At 39.2% G+C, this 21,401-nt stretch overlaps 1 protein-coding gene across 4 annotated transcripts in view; it reads left to right on the top strand.

Annotated features, from left to right (window-relative positions):
- Positions 1-21,401, top strand: part of TPK1 (thiamin pyrophosphokinase 1) — a 380,616-nt gene that overhangs the window by 187,358 nt on the left and 171,857 nt on the right. For all 4 annotated transcript variants that reach the window (XM_040260087.1, XM_040260089.1, XM_040260088.1 and 1 more), the window contains one exon: positions 6,770-6,865. In XM_040260087.1, coding sequence (XP_040116021.1) covers positions 6,770-6,865 — 96 coding nt within the window. The remainder of the gene's footprint in view (positions 1-6,769; positions 6,866-21,401) is intronic.

The raw sequence follows: 21,401 nt of genomic DNA, 5'->3' as shown, positions 1-21,401 counted from the left end.
ACCCACCTCCTCGCCTTTTTGGGGAGACTTGGAAGAGGGCCAGTGGAGACCAGTTCCATCCTTGGTATGTTTGTAGTGGGTGTGAAGGAACAGCACCCAGACAAGACCAGATCTCTGGGTCTCTGTGCTTGTATGAACATTATAAAGTAGAAGCGTATTCAAGCCTCCTAAGGGAGGAAGGATCTGTAGCTCTTTGGCTTGAGGGTTCCGACGATGGGCTCCACAATCCATAATTGACTAGAGGACTCATGGGACTTGGTATATAGTCAGACTCACAGCTGTGATTTATTACAGAGAGGCTGGGAAGCAGAATCAGCCAAGGGGAAAGGCACTGGGGGAGAAATTCTGGAGAAAATGAGTCACTAGTCAAAAGAGTCCTTTCCCAGTAGTCACAGAGGATGCACTTAATCAGATTGTAAGAAGTGTGATGTGTTGCCACCAGGGAAGCTCATTGGTGACTTCATGCCCAAAATGTTACTGGGGGCCAAACAAACAACAATCATAACCAAACAGGTTCTCGGCGTAAACCATGTTGTTTGTACAAATAAGTTAGGCACAGTGAGCCACTGTTGGGGAAAGTTGTTTGTTTGTCAGTGTTGGGGAACTCTTTACCATTCAGGTCCTCCAGGACCAGTCCAAAGGGCAGCGTTGCAAGCAGGCTATAAAAAAGCATTCTTGAGCCTGATGTGGTAAATCTCCCAGGCACCCTTTTCCACTGGGAACTCTTGACTCTGCTTTTAGCAAAGAAGCCATTATTTGAGACCCTGTGCTGTGTTAAAATGACGTTTGACTTCTGTTAATAGAAGTGGTGCTTTTCTTGTTTGAAATGTTTAGTTTTTGTTCAATGCCATGTTGAAAGGAAAGGTTATTTTACAATACCCAGGGCAGTGAAGATTATATCAGATTAGAATGTCTCTCTGTGTTTGGGATTGAATGGAGAATTGTTGCAAGGTTAAATTACATTTATTCTTTTCTTTTATATACCATCTAGAAAAACAGAAAGAAAACACTCAATTATTTTCGGCAATCTATTACTCAAGAGATTTTAAGAGTTTAGTCATGTGACATTCTTGCTGAAGAAATTGTTTCTCATCAGTTGTCACTTGGTAATTTCTACCTGGAAAAGTAGAGATATTTTTAGAACTCTGGTAAATAAAACTGAAGTAGCAATCTACCATAGTATGCCTTATACAATAGAGAGGCAAGTGGGAAATAGTTACTTTTGTGATAACATCTCTACAGGGTAAAAAGCCAATTTTCATACCTGTATCAAGGAACATAGATGATTTAGATTCCAATTGGCTTTATGTAACTATTCCCCTTCTTAGCAAATTTGAGAACAAGTTTGGGCTAATTTTAGATCTCTATCTTTGATTATTCAGAGTATAAGTCATTTTGCTTTATGCCTGCTGTTCTTTTAATCTGGCAGGCTATTTCTTATTACACAGTTCTGGTCAATTCAGTTTAATAAAAGATTATGGAACCTCATTATTAAAAATGTAATATATTCAATTCTTTAAGACTCTTGAGTGTATCTCCCTAAAATATTTTTGAATGTATCCTAACAAGATGGCATCACTGACTCAGTGGGCGTGAGTTTGAGCAAACTCTGGGAGATAGTGAAGGACAGGGAAGCCTGGCGTGCTGCAGTTCATGGGGTTGCAAAGAGTTGGACACGACTTAGGGAGTGAAAAACGACATACAAAAAGAAAGACTGCTTCAGTAGTGGATGAGGGAAAATAGTGTGTGGGGGCTAGAATGTTAAGACACCGCAAAACTCATATTATCTGATTGCTTTTTTAAAAAAATTACCAATATTCCAATTTGATGGGATATATATTTCATGTTTTCAGAGCCAGCTTGAAAGGTGATCTTGACATCTTCTTGCCTCCTCCTCTTTACCCTTGATTGACACCTATTTCCTGTCCCCAAAGGGTCCTTTTCTGTCATATTGTCCTTTAGCACCTTAGTCCTCAGTTGGGCAAACCACTTCTAGGACCAGCCTGCTTCACACTCCAGAATAATCTTTCTTTTCCCTTCCTTTCCAATGAAAGTCTTTTCCTTAATGATTTGTTTGTAATTAAGAAGGAAGTACATAGCAAGTAAATTAATTCACAGTAAGAAATTCATGATGAATTATCTTTCCTAGTATTACATTTTAAAAGAAGCAACTTTTTTTATCCCCATACACCAGTAGGATTATTCATATTTTCAGCCTTCCTAGAAAACACTCTGGCAATCTATCAAGGGTCATAAAAAATGTTCTTATAATTTTTCCAGTAGTTTCATTTTTAGAATTCAAGTCTAAGAAAAATAATCAGAAATAAACACCTCTACACAGAGATATTGATCAGAAAGATGTTTAATAGCCAAAAAAGTGAATTATATCATAAATGATAAATATAATGACAATATAATGAGTTAGAAATGCAGAAATAAGCAAGGAAAAGGATAACTAAGCATTCATTGCCCATTTCAGATGTTTGTGGATACGCTGAGTCCTCCAAGCCTTGGGCTACAATGGAAGCAGCGTGCAGTCAGGGAGGTTTCATGTCTGCCTGACAGTTAAAGACTTTTCAGGTAAAAACTGGAGAAAACCAATTAAATAAAGAGTCATGTAAATTGGGCTTCCCTGGTGGCTCAGACAGTAAAGAATCTGCCATGCAGGAGACCCAGGTTCAATCCCTGGGTCAGGAAGATCCCTTGGAGAAGGAAATGGCAACCCACCCCAGTATTCTTGCCTAGAGAGTCCCGTGAACAGAGGAGCCTGGCAGGCTAGAGTCCATGTGGTTACAAAGAGTTGGGCATAACTGAGCGACTACACTTTTCATCAATTATAAAGGAATTTTTCTGCTTACACCTTCCAAAATACCCAAAGCTTATTGGGAACAGGGTTGAGTACAAAGCATGGTAGGTGAAGAGTATGGGCTTCTTTGATCACATACTCTCTCCTTAGCTGTGTGACCTTGGGCAAGTTATTTAAACTCTCTGTACTCCAGTATTCTTGCCTGGAGAGTCCCGGTGGACAGAGGAGCCGGACAGGCTACAGTCCATGAGGTCGCAAAGAGTGGGACTTGACTGAGTGACTAAGCACATACTTCAATTTACATATCTTAAAATGTGATGATTACATTTACCTTATAAGGTTATCTTCAAGATTCAAGATCATAATTTATATAAAGTGACTCATATCTCAAATAACAAGATGAGTAATCAGATGTTACTTTTTATTATTGACTTCAATGAGAAAGATAATTATCAATAGATCACAATTTTAATATTCCTATTTTAAGATAACTTTTGAGGTTCTCTGATTCTTCATAGAATTATGTTATATATTGTTAGGGCTAAAAACATCTCAGTTAATTGAAAAGCATTTTAGACTGGGCATTGTGGTTCTGTATCTTCAAAAGGTCCTTTTTAGGTTAGAAAAAATTCAGAATAGCTCTGATTTTGACACACTGAAATTTATAATGTCAATCCAAGTCTTTTTCTTTCCAATTCTAGTATAAAACAGAATCAATAAAAAAAAATCAATAAAATGTAGTATAAAAAAAATCCATTTTGAAAAAAAGTGATGTATTCATAAAACAAACTATTTATTAGAATTCTTATTTAAATTTCTATTTGTAGAGTGAGAAAAAGTACCCAAGAAAAATGCATAATATGAGATTGGAGCTACCTGCTGGCTTATAAAATAATAACTTGTATCCTAAATATATATCCTAAAATCATACATATATATTATATATATATATATATATAAGGCAATAAGGCAACTGAGAAAAATTAAAGATAGTAGTAGTTGAATTTTATGGAAATTTTGGAAAATTCCTGTATATCTTAATGTAAAATACACATATCTAATGGAAACTAACATTGGAAACTGTTTATTAGAATGTTATATACTTTAATTGGCCAAGTCTGATATCTTGAATATCTTCATAAAGCCCAGTTCTCATGACTCCAGGGAATTGAACCTTATTTTGTATTAGCAATAATTGCAAAGAAATATGAGCACATTTCTACAGTAGTCTTGTCTGCGGGATCATGATAGTTTTTCATCTTTACTTTTATATTTTCCCTCTTCTAGATACTAATATGTTATGATAAGGCCCAGAAAACAGTGAAAACGTCTTTCGTTGGCCAAAGACCTATGTGTTGTGTTCCATGTCTCCTTTCTAGGTGTCAAAAGTTCCCTGAGAGGACTCCTGGAGCTGTTTCTACTTCTGGTGAATTTATTCTCATTCTGTGATAATATTAGGATCGTTTAAACTAGTCAAAATTCTAACACTCTGTGGATGACTAATAAACGCCTTGGTTAGAGTTTCTAGACGTTTGTAGTTAATTTAGATACAGTCTGAATTTTTCAGCGCTGATAATCTCTCTCTGTGTCCTGACTTAAGCTTCTCTGTGTGTCCATCTTAAGTTGCTGAAGCCTAGGTCTTATCGTTCAAGTAGCTTTTTTCTTAATATTCTGTAGAGCCAACTTTAGAGGTATCGTAAGACCTGGGCTTCTTTAGATATATCGTAAGAACTGGGGGTAGTGATAAAAGAATCTGCCTGCAATTCAGGAGACGCAAGAGATGCAGGTTCGATCCCTGGTTCAGGAGGATCCCCTGGAGGAGGAAACGGCAACTCACTCTAGTGTTCTTGGCTGGAGAATCCCATGGACAGAGGAGCCTTGAGGGCCATAGCTCGTGGGGTTGCAGAGAGTTGTGCATGACTGAGCAGCTAAGCATGTGTGAAGACCTTGGTCTTTCAGTTATCTAGGAATTTGTTCCCATGTCATGGGAGTAAAGAAACAGGGTTTCTAAATGTGACCTGCTGATAATTACTATCTTGCTGTCCAGTTTTTTGTCAAATTAAACTTCTTTTTATTGTCTTAATCTACAGACTATTATAGGGGGACTACGTAGGTGATGTCTTGGATTCCCTTTAGCTGTAAGGTTTCCTGTGGATCTGTGCTGATTCTGGGACGATAACAGTGAAAGCAGATGATGATCTATTAGTCATCTCTTGTATTGCTATTTCTGTTTGCCTTTTTAATTTTGTTTCCCTTTGTTGGAGTGATTATTTCTCTGGTCAGTATTTAAAAAAGGAAGATAATTAATCATTGTCATATTTGGCAGTAAAATAAGATGCCATGCTCTCCTACCATATTTGCCAACAGACCTTTTCATTCCTCAAGAATTTTATTTACTGAACACTTAACTATATAGCACACTGGTGCCAGGCACTGGGAACAGTAATAAAAGTATAAGGCCTGCCCTCCAGAAAGTTTTAATATAGTGATTTTTGGTTTGTTGACAATCTAATATCCTCTTCTCTGATAATATTCCTGTATGCTCTGGCATATTCTTGTGTCTTTTTTTTTTTTTAGGGGTGTTAGCCTGAGAGAAGTCAACTTCATATCCTTGCTTGGCCATTATAGTAAATTTCAATGTTCTTTTAGGGTCAGGAAAGTATTTATCGATGATATTGTAAAAATGACATATGCATCTTTTAGGACATAATATATTTTTGAATGATGAGAAATTAATTTTTTCATTGGTCACTACATTGTAGGACAGTCATAAGTGAATGAAGCACAGCTTGAGCCCGACACCTTTCAAGAGACCTTGAAGTTAAAGAAGAACCTTTAAATCTACCGAGAATGGTTTTTGGAATAATTTAAGAGCCAGTGTGGGTGTTTTGTATCCTTGAGAACTCTTTGAATGGCAACTTTATATACTAGATTATATTTAACTTTCCCTTACTCAGCTGTTTGTCAGAGACCTCACATTGTTTTATTCCTGAATTAAGAAGTCCAAAGTCTCATTGTGCTCTGGTTTTACATACCTTTGCTTCTGTAAGACATTGGAGGAGATGGTGTCATTTCAAAAATACTGTTTCTCGAACCATCTCAGTTCACTAGTGCCAGCAAGCTGCCACTTTTGTGGCGTTATAGTTATAAATATATTTCAGTGTTTTTCACTAGGTAAAATATCTGTTGTAGAGGAGGCAAAGAACTTATAAATTCACTTCATTATGTCCGAAAGATAATCCAAGAGGCGTATTTACACAGGCATCTCTCTTCCTGCTTCTTTTTTACGTGGGGAAAAATGGTTTTGTAAAGGAATTTTATAGGACAGCTAACTTGATGGCTGGATAGCATCACGGACTCGATGGACGTGAGTCTGAGTGAACTCCGGGAGATGGTGATGGACAGGGAGGCCTGGCGTGCTGCGATTCATGGGGTCGCAAAGAGTCGAACATGACTGAGCGACTAAACTGAACTGAACTGAACTGAACTTGATTTTACTTAAAATGTAGTTCATCAGTTCATCATTAGCTGGTATTAGTTTTTCTATTCATGTAATTAAACTTAGAAAGTCTGCTCAAAGAAACTCAACATTTATTAGAAGTAGTTTCATTTTAGTTTCAAGTCATTTCACTGTGAGTATATTTTATAATACTCATACCGATGTCCTTATGTTAATCTTGAATGTTATCACAGCAGTGAGTTTTAAAGACCATTAATGTAGTATTAGCTGTACTTTTTTAGGGTAAAATGACTGTCATAATCAGATCATTATTTTAGTAGTCTAACGTCATTGCTGAGAGGTCCTGTTATGTGAAATAAGAAAGATAATGATAATGATTTTAATGATCAAGGTACAACACAGGCATCATAGGATATGTGTGATGCTTTCTCTTTTATAGCTCTTGATCTTGTTCCTCAGTTGACATCATTATTAACTTCTACCTTTTATCTTATTTAACACAGGGCTGTGAAATTATTTCAACTCCTGATCAAGACCATACTGACTTTACCAAGTGCCTTGAAGTGCTCCAAAAGAAGATAGAAGAAAAAGACCTACAGGTAAGATCGATGCCTGTTTGGTGTTTATGAATCTTAAACCAAGGATGTGAAAAATCCCATTTTTACACACCTGAAATCATTATTTGCTTTTGTGCTGATTATCTGGATTCCCTTGTCAGGTTTCTTCAGTATATGAATAAATCTGTACTTAGTTGCCAAAACATGAACATGTACACTTGAATCAGAGGTGATTCTGGAACCTTCCAGTGAGTGGTGGGTCGCTAAATGTGTGAAGTGGACCTTGTATATAGCAATCAAAACTGACAGCTCATTCTCAGCCTAAAGGAAGTAGCTGCTCTCCATCCCAAGTTGTTTTTTACCCTGCACAGCTGTGTGTGTGTGTGTGTCTGTGTTTATATAGTATGTAGGCAAGACCAACAAATATGGCCTGGATTTGGCCATCCTTGAAAATTCTTATTTAAACAAATAAAATAATATTTACCTTTTTTAAAAATGAGAGAAGCGTCTGTTACTTTGCATGCATGGACTCTTTAAGATATTCAGTAGTGATTTTCACCTAGCATCCAAGTGTATAATCATATAATCACATCATTTAGCTAATGCACACATTTGTAATTTTTAATATTTTACAGTATTTTTGACAGTTGTTGAAATGATATGTAAACTTTTTATAGCCTTTATCCAGTGAAGATCCACAAAGTTAAACCTGAGGCTTTGGAAGACAATTGACTTATTTTCCTGGGAAGGACAGGGAGATAAACTGAGATGCATGATCCACTGTGTCATTTTATTAAAACAATTTTTGTGTGTGTGTGTGGCATGTGGAATCTTAGTTCCTGGACTAGGGAACAGACTCACACCCCTTGCAGTGGATGCACAAAGTCTTAACCACTGGACTTCCAGAGAAGCTGCCAACATGTCATTTTAAAGGAAGAATTCAAAGACATTTCTGTACATTGGGATGGTTTTCAAAAAGTACAACAGGATAGTGTTTCAAGGTTTCCTCAATAATCGAGTGCGAAAGGACCAATTCAGACCCAGCGCAGGCAGATCTCATGTCTGCTTCCTTCATGTCTTGGCTCCGGGTAGCCTCTGCCTTCAGTCTGGTCTCCCCAACTGACTGCAGTGGCTGCTTGTAGCAGTTTCTTTACGCCTTCACATCAGAGGGATTGAGGGGTACGGGTGTCACTTGCCACCGTCATTAGACCTTGGTCCTGAAATCTCTCCATGAACTTATACATGGTTTCAGCGCAGGATAATAAAAGTTACCTGATTGTCTGGAACCGGAGTAGGGAGTGGGGTCAACCGCCAAGTCTTGTACAATCTAACTCTACAACTGGTACACAGTGGTGGGACAGCCTAGGTGGTGGAGAGGCACCCCTAATAAAAACTTGCTCCTTCACAGAAGTTCTGGGAGATTTATTCTAAGGTATATTTACTAAGCTGAAGAGTCGATCCTTTCCTCCCTTTGAAGGGGAAAGCCTTTTGTAACCATCGTTAGTTGACAAGTAGCTCATTCTACAAACGTACCACAAGTAATTGAGTGAACCTTTCTCATGTCTGTGGTGGCTTGAGCTGTACCAAATGTGCCACTGCCAGCAGTCAATTGCTGTAATTATCTGTTTGTTTAAGGAAAAGGGGAAACAGCCTACTGAGAGTTATCGGCTTCATCCAGACATAGCTGATGTGGAATTTCTTAGAAGAAAGTTCTAAATCTTCACAATAGTTTCGGTTTTCCTAGTGCTCCCACGGGAGAAGGTGATGGCACCCCACTCCAGTACTCTTGCCTGGAAAATCCCATGGACGGAGGAGCCTGGTAGGCTGCCATCCATGGGGTCGCACAGAGTCAGACACGGCTGAGCGACTTCCCTTTCACTTTTCACTTTCATGCATCGGAGAAGGAAATGGCAACCCACTCCAGTGTTCTTGCCTGGAGAGTCCCAGGGATGGGGCAGCCTGGTGGGCTTCCGTCTGTGGGGTCGCACAGAGTCGGACACGACTGAAGTGACTTAGCAGCAGCAGCAGCAGTGCTCCCACTGGAAGCTGGGAAGGCAGTGATGCGTATGTCATTTATTGCGTCTAATTGATAGGATCTATAAACAGTATTCAGTCATTGAATCACAAAACAAACCATTGTGTCTCAAACTCAACAACAAAAATCTAGAGAGAACCTCAGGCTGGGAGGAGAGAGTAGAGTAATCAGGTGTTCTGATCAGTGAAACAACCTGAGCAAAATGTTGGCCGAGCCACTGGAGGCCCAGAACAAGAGGACCTTTCCGAGGACTACTGCGTTGGGCAGAAAGGACCACACCCTCCCGCTCCCCTGTACTTAGGTTGGAGGCTGCCAGGGAAACGTGTGGCCCCAGAGGCAGGCAGTGGTGTGTCACAAAGGGATTGCTGCTGAGCAAGGAGAGTCAGCTGCCCTCCTTACAGCTGAGTAGTGAGGTCTTTGTGGGGAGGATGGGAACAGGGCACCTCCGTGGCAAGCATGCTCTGGGTCCAGGGCATTCCCCATCCTCATCTTGAGCCCCTCTTTCTCCTTTTTCCTAAAAGATTCTAGATTCCCCCTTCTCCTTTGCCTTAAGGTGTTTCTGTGTATGTTGCTCCCTCCCACTAAAATGTCTTGAATACATTTTGATTTTCTTGCCAAAGCCATGATGGAGTCCTGACGTCCTCACAGAGGACTTTTCAGAAATATTCATTGACTTATTTGGCTGCCCCGGGTCATAGCTGTGGTATGTGGAATCTTTCATTGTGACTTGCGGGGTTTTCGTCGTGACATGTGAGCTCTCAGCTGAGGCATGTGAGATCTAGCCCCCTGATCAGGGGTGGAACCTGGGCCCCTTGCTTTGGGAGCGCAGAGTCTTAGCCACTGGACCACCAGGGAAGTCCATGAAGGATGTTCTCCCACCATTGCTCTGGGTTACACTCCGCTGTTCTACATTGCCACACTTCCGTCTTTTCTCTGTTAAGATACCCTGAACACTTTTGTTAATTATTTCTGTTCGCTAAGGCCTTTCTTCCCAGCTTGACTGTGTAGCCCATGAAGCTGAGATCAGGTCTGTTTTGTTCGTGATCAAGTGGCAGCACTTTGCATATGAGATGCTCGAGGAGCTCAGGACAGCAGGAGATGATGCGTTTAGGGGAGAGGCTTTTTAGGGAAGCCTGAGACATAAGAAAGAAACAGGAGTTAGATGGCAGAGGGGAGAAGGTAGTGGCCAAGTATGGCATATACAGAAAGGATGGCTAGCACTCTAGTGAGGCAGCAGTGTAGGTTTTGAAGAATTTTAAGACAGAGAACGGTGTGATGACTTTGTTGTTAGAAGCATGGTTAGGTCAACTGAATGCATAACTCAGTGAAAACCATACAAAGTAGCTGTTGTTCAGACTGAAAAAGATGTCTGTGTTAAATGTGAGGACTCTCTGTGGGCTTCCATCTGAGTTTATGTTTTACCTGGGAGTGACAACACGGTCTTTGATTTAATATAATAGTAGGAGAAAAGCAAGATTAGAAACATTAAAAAGGAAAATCATGAAAGATTTCCCTCCACACATTCTCCTAACCTCAAGTGAGATCATCATGAGGACGTCTACAGATTTCTTCCTAAAATACACGTGAACTATAGCAGAAACTCCTTTATTCTTCCCCGCTTAATAAATCTTAGAAAATTATCAAACTTTTCTGGTTTTCCACTTATTAAATTGTAAATATGAATGTGTAATCCAAATGTCTATATTTGGTGAGATCTTCTTAGCATATATGTTAAAATATCAGCTATAGTATAAATGAACTAAAGTAGTATTTAATATGCTGGGGAGCCATACTATGTAACATATTAAAACTTTGTAGAATTTGGATTAGGATCTGTCCTTATCCTTAAGGAGTTTACTATCTAGAACATGAGGTTAATTATAAAAAAAGATTTTCCTACATTGCCTTATTTATTATTTATTTACCTATATAAAACCTGCCCCTCCTGAACTTTTATTCCTTTGTGAAAGGCTTCTGTGATACATGTGGCTTTTTAATGCTTTGCTTTTATGTTGCCACATTGTTTATCTGTGACTGAGTTATGAATAATACATTATCAGGATGCCATCTGATATGACTGAATCTTCAAAGAGCAACTATATTTTTTGATGCTGTGATACACATTTGAGATCTAAACCCTGGAATACAAGGGAAAACATTAAAAGCTATTGCTCCAAGTTTCAAAAAATGTAAGACATACATTGTTTAGGGTGAAGCAGGAAGATATCTAAATGATAAGGCCCTAAGAATAATAGTTCTCCCAAAATGTAGGTTGGGATGTTTCCTAAAATTACATGGCAATAGAATCAGTTACTTTAGTTTGTGTTATTTTAAAGAGACTTTGTATTGGACACAATTTAGGCAGAAAAGGTGATGCTAATTTCAAACTGTATAGATTTCAACTCATATCAGTTTTATTTGTTAAAACCTGAATGCCTTTTAACCCTTTATACTATGTTATTTTTATAACAATTTTTTAAATTAAATGACACAGGATGCTGAATAAATCAAGTATTACATAGTGAAAGTAAAGTCGTTCAGTCGTGTCCTACTTTTTGCGACCCCATGAACTGTAGCCTACCAGGCTCCTCTGTCCATGGAATTTTCCAGGCAAGAGTACTGGAATGTGTTGCCATTTCCTTCCCCAGGGGATCTTCTTGACCCAGGGATCGAACCCAGGTCTCCTGCATTGCAAGAAGATGCTTTACCATTTGAGCTACCAGGGAAGCCCTAAGTATTATATAAATAAGAGCAAATGCCTAAATTTTATATACACAGAGACTAGTATTAGTGACTAACTTAAATATCCATAAAAACTGTGGAGATAAGCGTTAACCAAAGAGGACAGAGTAGAAAGACCCTGAGCTTGCCTCTCTCTGGGCCACATCAAAATTACAACTCTTTACAGAGCAACTATCAGTGAAAAGCACTGAAGCCTACCAGAAAAGATCTATAGAAAGAAAACATAACAAGACAGGTAGGAAGGGCAGAGTCTGGTATAGTCAAAACTCATACCCCCAGGTGGGCGACCTGTAAACAGGAGATTAATTACAGTTAGCAGAGGTTTTCCCCAGGGAGCCAGGGTTGTGAGCCCGGCATCAGGCTCCCCATCATGGGGGTCCTGTGTCTGGAAGATGAACCCCCAGGATGTGTGGCTTCGAAGGCCAGCAAGGCTTACATTTCAGAGACCAAGAGGGTTGTGGAGAGATAGATAGTCTATTCTTAAAGGGATCCAGGAAAGAACTAGTCATTTGAAAGGTGCCTGAATCACACCTGCTGATCTTGGAGAGTTTTAAACTATTTTTTTCCACTAAATGTTAGTATTGGACATGATTATTTTGTAATGGACTAATTTTTTTAATGTTCATATGAAATAACTTGCTACTTATCAAATTTAAGACTATATCTGATTGGCTAACTCATTATATCTGAATGGCTCAGATGGTAAAGAATCTGCTTGCAATGCAGGAGACCTGGTTCCCACCTAGGTTGGGAAGATACCCTGGAGAATGGAATGGCAACCTGGAGAATTCCATAGACATAGGAACTGGCCCATTTTTCCCCCTCACTTCATGGCAAATAGATGGCGAAACAATGGAAACAGTGACAGACTTTATTTTGGGGGGCGCCAAAATCACTGCAGATGGTGATTGCAGCCATGAAATTAAAAGATGCTTGCTCCTTGGAAGAAAAGCTATGACCAACCTAGAGAGCATATTAAAAAGCAGAGACATTACTTTGCCGACAAAAGTCTATCTAGTCAAAGCTATGGTTTTTCCAGTGGTCATGTGTGGATGTGAGAGTTGGACTATAAAGAAAGCTGAGCGCCGAAGAATTGATGCTTTTGAACTGTGGTGTAGGAGAAGACTCTTGAGAGTCCCCTGGACTGCAAGGAGATCGAACCAGTCCATCCTAAAGGAAATCAGTCCTGAATATTCATTGGAAGGACTGATGTTGAAGCTGAAACTCCAGTGCTTTGGCCACCTGAGGTGAAGAACTGACTCATTGGAAAAGACCCTGATGCTGGGAAAGATTGAAGGCAGGAAGAAAAGGGGACCACAGAGGATGAGATGGTTGGATGACATCACCGACTCGATGGACGTGAGTTTGAGCAGGCTCTGGGAGTTGGTGATGGACTGGGAGGCCTGGCTTGCTGCAGTCCATGGGATCTCAAAGAGTCGGACAAGACTGAGTAACTGATCTGAACTGAGGAGACTGGTGGCCTACAGTCCATGGGGTCTCAAAGAATTGGACTCAACTGAGTGACTGTCTCTTTCTCTCTGATTGGACTAATTACTTTTTCAATATGATAAGACATGTACAGGAAGATAGTTGTAAGATAGTCCTCTGAGAAGTATTTCCCAAGGTACGGTGATGTCTTCAGTAAAATCCACTCTGATGAGCTGATATCTTTGTCAAGATTTCAGTCTTATCTGAAGCAAAACAATAAATCTGTTGTGTGTGTAAATGTCTTCTAGAGAGGAATAAATACTGTGTTTACATTTGAGAAACCTAGTCAGTGCCACCTTAAAGTATCATAGTAAACATCATCATTGATAATTCAGAGCAGAGTAGATAAGAGAGACATGAAAGCTAAATGCAGTGGGGTGAAATGTGAATAAAGTCCAGAGTATCGTTAATAGTGGTGCCATAGTGTCAGTTTTAGTTTTGACAGATGTGGCGTGTTTGTATAAGATGTTAGCACATCACTGATCAGGAGACTTTTGCAGAAACTAACACCTGTGGCCAGTGATTTGTTATGTGAGTGTATATTGAAATACCTCAAGTTGCAAAAGATATTTTAATATGTGTCTGGTCAGTGAGTTAACATCAGTGGGAACTGGTGATTGGTATTGCTGCCTCAACTATCTTCACGACTTTTTCCCAAATCTCAAATTATTTCGAAGTAAAATATTTGTTCAAAGCATATTTCAGTGTCTTCAAGATGCTATAACCAGAGAATGGTGTTATCTTCCTATGCCACACCTCATAGTAAAATAGAATAAGAAGGCATGAACTTCAATCAAAATAACTTTCTGTGGACTCTTTCAACTTTAAAGTGTTTCCTCAGAAAGTTTCAAGTCATGTCTGCTGCCCGTTTAGGCAGTTATTGGACATGAAAACCATGCCTGCTTGAAAATCTTAGCTAGAAATTGGTGTTTTTAAACTACGTGACAACCCAGATCCTCTCAACCATTGCAGTTTTCCCAAGAGACCAGAGTACGTTAAGACTCAATCAAAGATGTGGTTTTATCGGGCTTGACTCTCAACGGAGTGACCCGGTTTGTTCCTGTGTTCCCTCCTGACCCATCAAAGTCCCGTGGTCTTCCTCACCACCTGCGTTTTCTCCCCACTCTTCTTATATTGATCTGCTGTCACACCTGCCTTTTTCTTCTATCTTGTCTCCCTGGGCCTCAGTTATCATTCTGTGCCATTAACGCTCTAACTTATGTCTCTAATCCTGAACTTCAAAGCCCTATTTCTAACCACTAACTGGAAGGCCAGAGGAACTTCATTTCAGTGTAAACCAAAATTCATCATCTTTCTCACAAAATCTCATTTTCTCTTTCTTTATTTTCTGTCTCATTCAATGGCACTGCCATCCATCCACCTGGCAGAAACCTGAGAGTAACCTTATATTTTACTATCCTTTTACCATCCCTCAATGGCTAGTTGCAGTTACTATAATCCTACAGATATCTCCTGTGCCCACTTTATTCCTTCCAGTCTTACTGCTGCTGTCTTAGTTCAGACCTTTATCATTTCTTACCTAGGGTATTTGACTAGTCTTCTGTTTGTCCCATTCACTCCATTCCCTTACTGAAATTTATAGCCTCTATTTTAAGTGGATATCTGCTTTAAATCTTTTCTCCTAGTTACTTATTCAATAAATACTTGTTCAGTGAATAAATTTATTTCCAGTAACATCAAGGCAGATTCCAAAGGACACGCTGGCAAACCTTAGCTGGCATGTATCTTCTGAAAGAATCTTCTCAGTAGCAGTCCCTACTAACTCTCCCATGACACGTGTCCAGATTCTTTACATTGCTTGTTATCTGTACCAGTTGTAAAGATTGAATATGTTTATTATGAAAAGTATTGGTCTCCAACACACTGTAATTAAAGGTTATCTCTGATGCTTGGGGTAGGCTGACTTTCTTTCCGCTGCATGACTGGTTCTTTAAGACTCAACTCTCTCATCTGTAAAGTCAGAATAATAATCTGCACATACCAGGGAGTTATGAGGCAAAGCACTTACTGCAATGTCAGCCACATATAAAGCCCTTCATAAAAATATAACAGCAGCAGTGATGGTATTAATAGTCATGTATTGTTGTGCACCTTAGCTCTTGAGACCTTTTATCAGTTCAGTTCAGTCACTCAGTCGTGTCCAACTCTTTGCTTTTATAATATTTTATATAATAGGGTATATTTTATGTAATATATTTATAGAATATAAGTATAAATTTTATGTAAATGAAATATAAATACTCTAAAATATATTTTATAAATATTTAATTTTGTAAAATATAGTTTATATGTAATAGTTATATATGGGGCTTCCCAGGTGACTCAGTGGTCAAGAATCTGCCAGCCAGTGTAGGAGACGTGGGTTTGATCCCTGGATTGGGAAAATCCCCTGGAGAAGGAAATAGCAACCCACTCCAGTATTCTTGCCTGGAAAATCCCACGCACAGAGGAGCCTGGAGGGCCATGTGTTCACGAAGAGTTGGACATGACTGAAGCAAAGGAGTATGCATGCATGCACAGAGTTATATATAATGATGTTTATCTTATAAAATATATACTTTCATCTATTTTATAAAAATTAACATACATGTAAATAAGATCGTTTATAGAATATATGCATGGTTAATCTTTTGATTTTATAATAAGTTTCATAGAGCAATATGATATTAAAATTAGATAATGTTTTTAGCAATCAGACTAAGTTTATAGCTCTGGTTCATCGACTCATCATTTACTTTTTTTTTTCAAATGAAAGTTTTTAAAAAAATTGAGGTATGACATTATGTTTCATGTGTACAACATAATGATTTGATATTTGTATAAATTGTGAAATCAAAAAATTGAGGTATGACATTATGTTTCATGTGTACAACATAATGATTTGATATTTGTATAAATTGTGAAATCATCACAGTAAGTCTAGCTAACATCCTAGCATTGTTTCTTTTGGACACACTCTAATTTTATGAGATTTCTTGCACTATAAGACATGTGAATGAAACAGAGGGCTCCTCACAAGTTGCTGTGTTTTCCAGGGGAAGTTTTCAGCCTTCCGTATTCCTGGGGAACCAGTGAGAATGGGGTCTGTCTGTTCAGTGGTGGAATCCGCCAGCAGGACGATTGCCCAGCTCCACTAATCACCCTTGGCCTCATGCCTCGATGGAGAGAGAAGAGGGCTGGCGTGCTCTAGCTTCTGCCAGCTTGCATGTGCTTTGTGCTCACTGTGCGGTCACTAAGGGGTGTATTACCCAACATATGTCAAAAGTTGGCTTCAGAGTTCCAAAGGTAGACTTTCTTCCCTTAGATGTACTATGGAAGCTCCTGGGGATCTTCTGCTAATAAGCTTAACGAAGTTTGATGTAATACCTGTAGCCAGGTCAGTATGCTATGATTTGGTGGCCAAACCAATAGCCTCAAATAGTCTCCATTCTAATAAAGGAAACAGATAGATGCGTCACCATATACTAATTCAGACTGTCATAGTTGCTGTGGCTTGCCTCTTCAGGATAGTTCCAGCTTTTTAAAAAGCAGATTTGTTTTGTATAGAACTCTTCTCTACTTCACCTTTTACTTATTTAACTTTTATTTGTTTATTTACTTGAAACCTAGACAATATTTTTAAAAGTATAGAAACATCAGTTTGCTGGCAAAGATTCATACCATCAAAGCTATGATTTTTCCAGTAGTCATGTACAGATGTGAGAGTTGGGCCGTAAAGAAAGTTGACCACTGAAGAACTGACACTTTTGATTTGTGGTACTGGAGAAAACTCTCGAGAGTCCTTTGGAAAGCAAGGAGATCAAACTGGTCTATCCTAAAGGAAATCAGTCCTGAATATTTATTGGAAGAACTGATGATGAAGCTCCAATACTTCGGCCACCTGATGCAAAGAGCCGACTCCTTGAAAAAGACCCTGATGCTGGGAAAGACTGAGTGCAGGAAGAGAAGGGGGAGACAGAGGATGCAATGGTTGGATGGCATCATTGACTCAAGGGACATGAGTTTGAGCAGAGTTCGGGAGATGGTGAAGGACAAGGAAGTCTGGCGTGCTGCAGTTCGTGGGGCCGTAAAGAGTTGGACATGGTTTAGCGACTGAACAACAACAATTCACTTATTTGGTTGTGCTGGATCTTCCTTGCTGTGTGCGGGCTTTTTCTAGTTGTGGAGAGTGGGGGCTACTCTATTTGTGGCGCATGGGCTCTCATTGTGGTGGATGCTCTTATTGCAGAGCATAGGCTCTAGGTGCCTGGGCTTTGGTAGTTGCAGCTTCCAGCTCTGGAGCAAAGGCTCAGTGGTTATTGCAAACGGGTTTAGTTGCTCCGCAGCATGTGGGATCTTCCTAGACCACAGATCAAGCATGCTCTGGCAGGCGGACTCTCAATCACTGGACCACCAGGGAAGTCCCTTTGGTTCACCTTTAAATTTACATTTGAGAAAATGGAATAAGAAGAATTTTTTTCTGATGAACTTATACCTCATACCCATGAACCCTGATCTGATGACCTGATTTAAATAGTTTCCATCCGCCCGGCCGCATCCCTCCTCTTCTTCCATCTCCAGGTTCAGCAGCCCTTTCCCCTTTCCTGCTGAATTTCTGCATTCCACTTGTCACCATCAGGCATGTTTAGAATAGTTGCTTCTCTATTCACTGGCTGGAATGTAAAGTTTGTGTGGGCAGGGAATTGTGCTTGTTTGCTCTCCGCTGTATTCCCATCATCTAAAGCAATTCCTGGCCTTCCATAAATATTCATTAAATGAATATATACATATATGTAAGAACACTCTTTATATCAAATGTTGGTAAACTTTATTTAGTAATCTGCTTTGACGTTAACAAAACTTATTCTGCCCTAGCTCTTGTTCCTTTGTAATTGAACACGGTTTTAGTTTGGCCGGTACATGGAGATGTTCACTGTTACTTGGTCATACACACACATCCAGCTTTCCTCTTCACTGTATGGGGCAGGGAAAGGGGATGTGTGTTGTGTGTTTTTAAAAACAGTACAAATGGTATCTTCATTTCATTAATTGATATCTTACTTCTGGGACCTGTTTCTTTTTCTAAGCTTAAGTTTCTTGAGAAAGTTGAGAGCTGACAAATGAGAATACGTAGAAATTGTCTCATAAGCCATGGCCATTGTGAACTTGACAAGGATAAATCTTGCCAAATTCCTTGAACTGATATAGAAAGCAATACCGTGCAATTTCAGCATCAGTGCTGTAGCTGAGGCATTGTAAGACTCTCATAACACGTTTTTCTACCTTTGTGCCTGTGCTTATCTACCCTAAAGGGATGTTGTAAGCTTAATTGGTAATTTTTGTGAAGTTCTAAAAAGCAGCATGTCTCACACACACACAAATGCACATTCAACTATACATCAGTATGCCTACACAGACCCCCTTTTAATTTTTACTGTATTACCAGAATTGCTATCTTTGTCAAGTGACAAACTACTTACATGTTCAGGTTCTAGAACAAATGAGGTGCAAGCTAAGTATCAGGAGGAAGGAAGGAGAAGAAAAATTCTGTGCATTGTGTGAACTAGCAGGCTGTTTCCTAGATCATTTTGGAAAAGCCTTCAAAAGAGAAATTCACATCTCTGTTTTTTCTTTCTTCTTAGAGACCAGCAATCTTTTTTATAGTGCTGTGCAACAAGAGCAAATAGATATTCCCCATGCTTTGGAGTGACTCAGGAGATGCTGCGATGGATATAAAAAGCTAACTGCCCTCAAGGCTGTGGCAGCCTAATTCATCCCTGCCAGAGGAGAGGTGTGCTTTTATGGGCCCCAGGACAAGGGTTAAGTTTATCTGCTTACCAGGACTCTCAGCTGGATGACTCAGTTACCAGATAAAATTTCTTATTAACGGAGAGAATTGCACATATGGTTGGTGTGGTGCTCCTTTGCAGGAAAGCACTGACCTAATGTGAAAAGGACTATTTTATTAAGAGTTACTGCATTGTGGTGGAGAAGGCAATGGCACCCCACTCCAAGACTCCTGCCTGGAAAATCCCATGGATGGAGGAGCCTGGTGGGCTGCAGTCCATGGGGTCGCGAAGAGTCGGACACGACTGAGCAACTTCCCTTTCACTTTTCACTTTCATGCATTGGAGAAGGAAATGGCAACCCACTCCAGTGTTCTTGCCTGGAGAATCCCAGGAATGGCCAAGCCTGGTGGGCTGCCATCTGTGGGGTTGCACAGAGTCGGACACGACTGAAGCGACTTAGCAGCAGCAGCATCGTGGAGACACAGAAACTGCAGATGGAGGAGGAAACTGTATCTTATGTTAATCTTCTGGAAGATTCATGTACTTACAATAGAACATCCTGAAATTGCTTAGTAGATTATAAAATTTCTTCTTTGTCTATGTACCTGTTTTCCAGATGTATCATATGTAGTAGTGCTTACCTCATAATTACGATTGTCCACAATGATAGTATCTATGTTTTTTAAGCAATAAATTCATTTATTTGAGGCTACAGACTAGACATACAGAGTTTGTCTTGGTTTAACAGCAAAAGATTATTTCAAATTTTAGTAAACAAATTTTTATTTCTAACTTTATGCTTAGGGCTAAAATGAAAAAAGACAACAGTGGGAGGGAGAACAGGGTATTGGGATGATAATAGGGAATGACAGAGAGGAAGCAGTAGGCAGTCCCCAAAAACCTTAGTTTAGCCTTTCATCTAATCAACTGAAGATTGCCTGCCCAAACAGAAGAATAACTTGTTTCATGTTAGATTTTTTAAATGTTAGGGTAAATATTTACAGTAGGCTACTTAAAAACCCTGTAACATTCATGTTTAAGAAATGATGTGCTAAAAAAAAAAAAAAAAAGAAATGATGTGCTATAGTTTAAGTCATGAATGAAGAACTGAAATGACGTTAACTGCATGTCACAGGGATATGCACGTCAGATTGATACAGTTTTCGGTGGTGGTTTAGCAAGTAATCAGGAGAAGAGATATATATATATAGTAATACCTTCTTTGTGTTAGGTGATGAACCTAGTTATCTCGGAAACTTCCATTTAAATCAGAGTAGGTGGAGTCCCATAGCATTCACTCTCTATTCGCTCTCTTTGCAGCTGAAAGTGGAAAATGTCTTTGTTTCCATGACTGTCTCTTTTCCCAGAAGTTCTGCTTAGCATTCCATGGCCAGCATGCTGGTCCTTCAAGAGAGAGATGGCCTAGAAGTAAGATAATATCAGCATCTCTTCTGGGTCTGCTAGGAGACTTACCCTGTCAATATGTATGTGACTGTGTGTACTTCGCAGTAGGAACAGCTGTGTCAAAATAGTTGAAGCACAGTAGAAATAAGACTATCTGAATTCAGAGTTCACTGATCACATTTTAATTCTATTTCTTCATCCATTTCTACTAGAGATTTTAGTTGACTATAAAATTGACCCTATAGATTTCGATTTTTTTCAAAACATCTGTATAAATGAAGGAAATTATTTCAGAAAGAGGAAGTTATCATTAAACAAATATATTCTCCCAGATGGCATTCAGTTTACTATGATGCTTATGGAGATGGAATACAGTTAGCAAACTAGCAAATGACCTCACTTAAAACTAAACGTAAACCTGGTGATGATGAGGTGATCAGCTATTTTGTATACATGTATTAGCTGAAGGAAACTTACTACATTGCAAGAAATAAGCTTTAAGTAATTAATGTCACTGCAGTTAATAGTTTTAACATTTTCATTTGGCATTATAAAATGGTCCAATGCATAATCTAGAAACCAGAGTGTTAATGACCAAGTGCAAAATTTGCAATCAAAATGTCTCTATTCTCCCAGAAGGTGGGAAGGGGGTAATTAACATAAACTATTTATATTGCACCAGATTGCAAAATCTAAGGATTGCACTGCAGCAAGCCTGATAGCCACCTATTATTAACTGGTCAATAAAAAATGAAGAGCATTTTATGCCACTAAACTTTGGGAAAATAATGCACCCGAAGTGCTACAAATAGCCAAACCTAATCCATCCAGACATGGGAGCCATGAGTTTCACTTATCATTTTAGACAAGAATATGCAGCTAAGACTTGTTTTATGGCTGAAGCAAAAGCAAGAAATATTGTTTGTAGTATAGAAAGCAAATCATGATGATGCAAGATAGGAAATCGCTTTTAAAACTAATCACAAGTACAGAAATAACTAATCTTCTGGGAACAGAGCAGAGGTTTTGAAAATTGTTTTCAGCTTGCTCAGTGGTGGGAATGGAAGGGGATGAGAGAAAGAGGATGGAAGGGGGTGAGAGAAAGAGGGTGAAAGGGGAT

The sequence above is a fragment of the Oryx dammah genome, unplaced genomic scaffold (assembly GCF_014754425.2).
Source record: "Oryx dammah isolate SB20612 unplaced genomic scaffold, SCBI_Odam_1.1 HiC_scaffold_18, whole genome shotgun sequence".
NCBI classification, from domain to species: domain Eukaryota; kingdom Metazoa; phylum Chordata; class Mammalia; order Artiodactyla; family Bovidae; genus Oryx; species Oryx dammah.
This window is presented reverse-complemented; position numbering and strand designations above follow the sequence as displayed.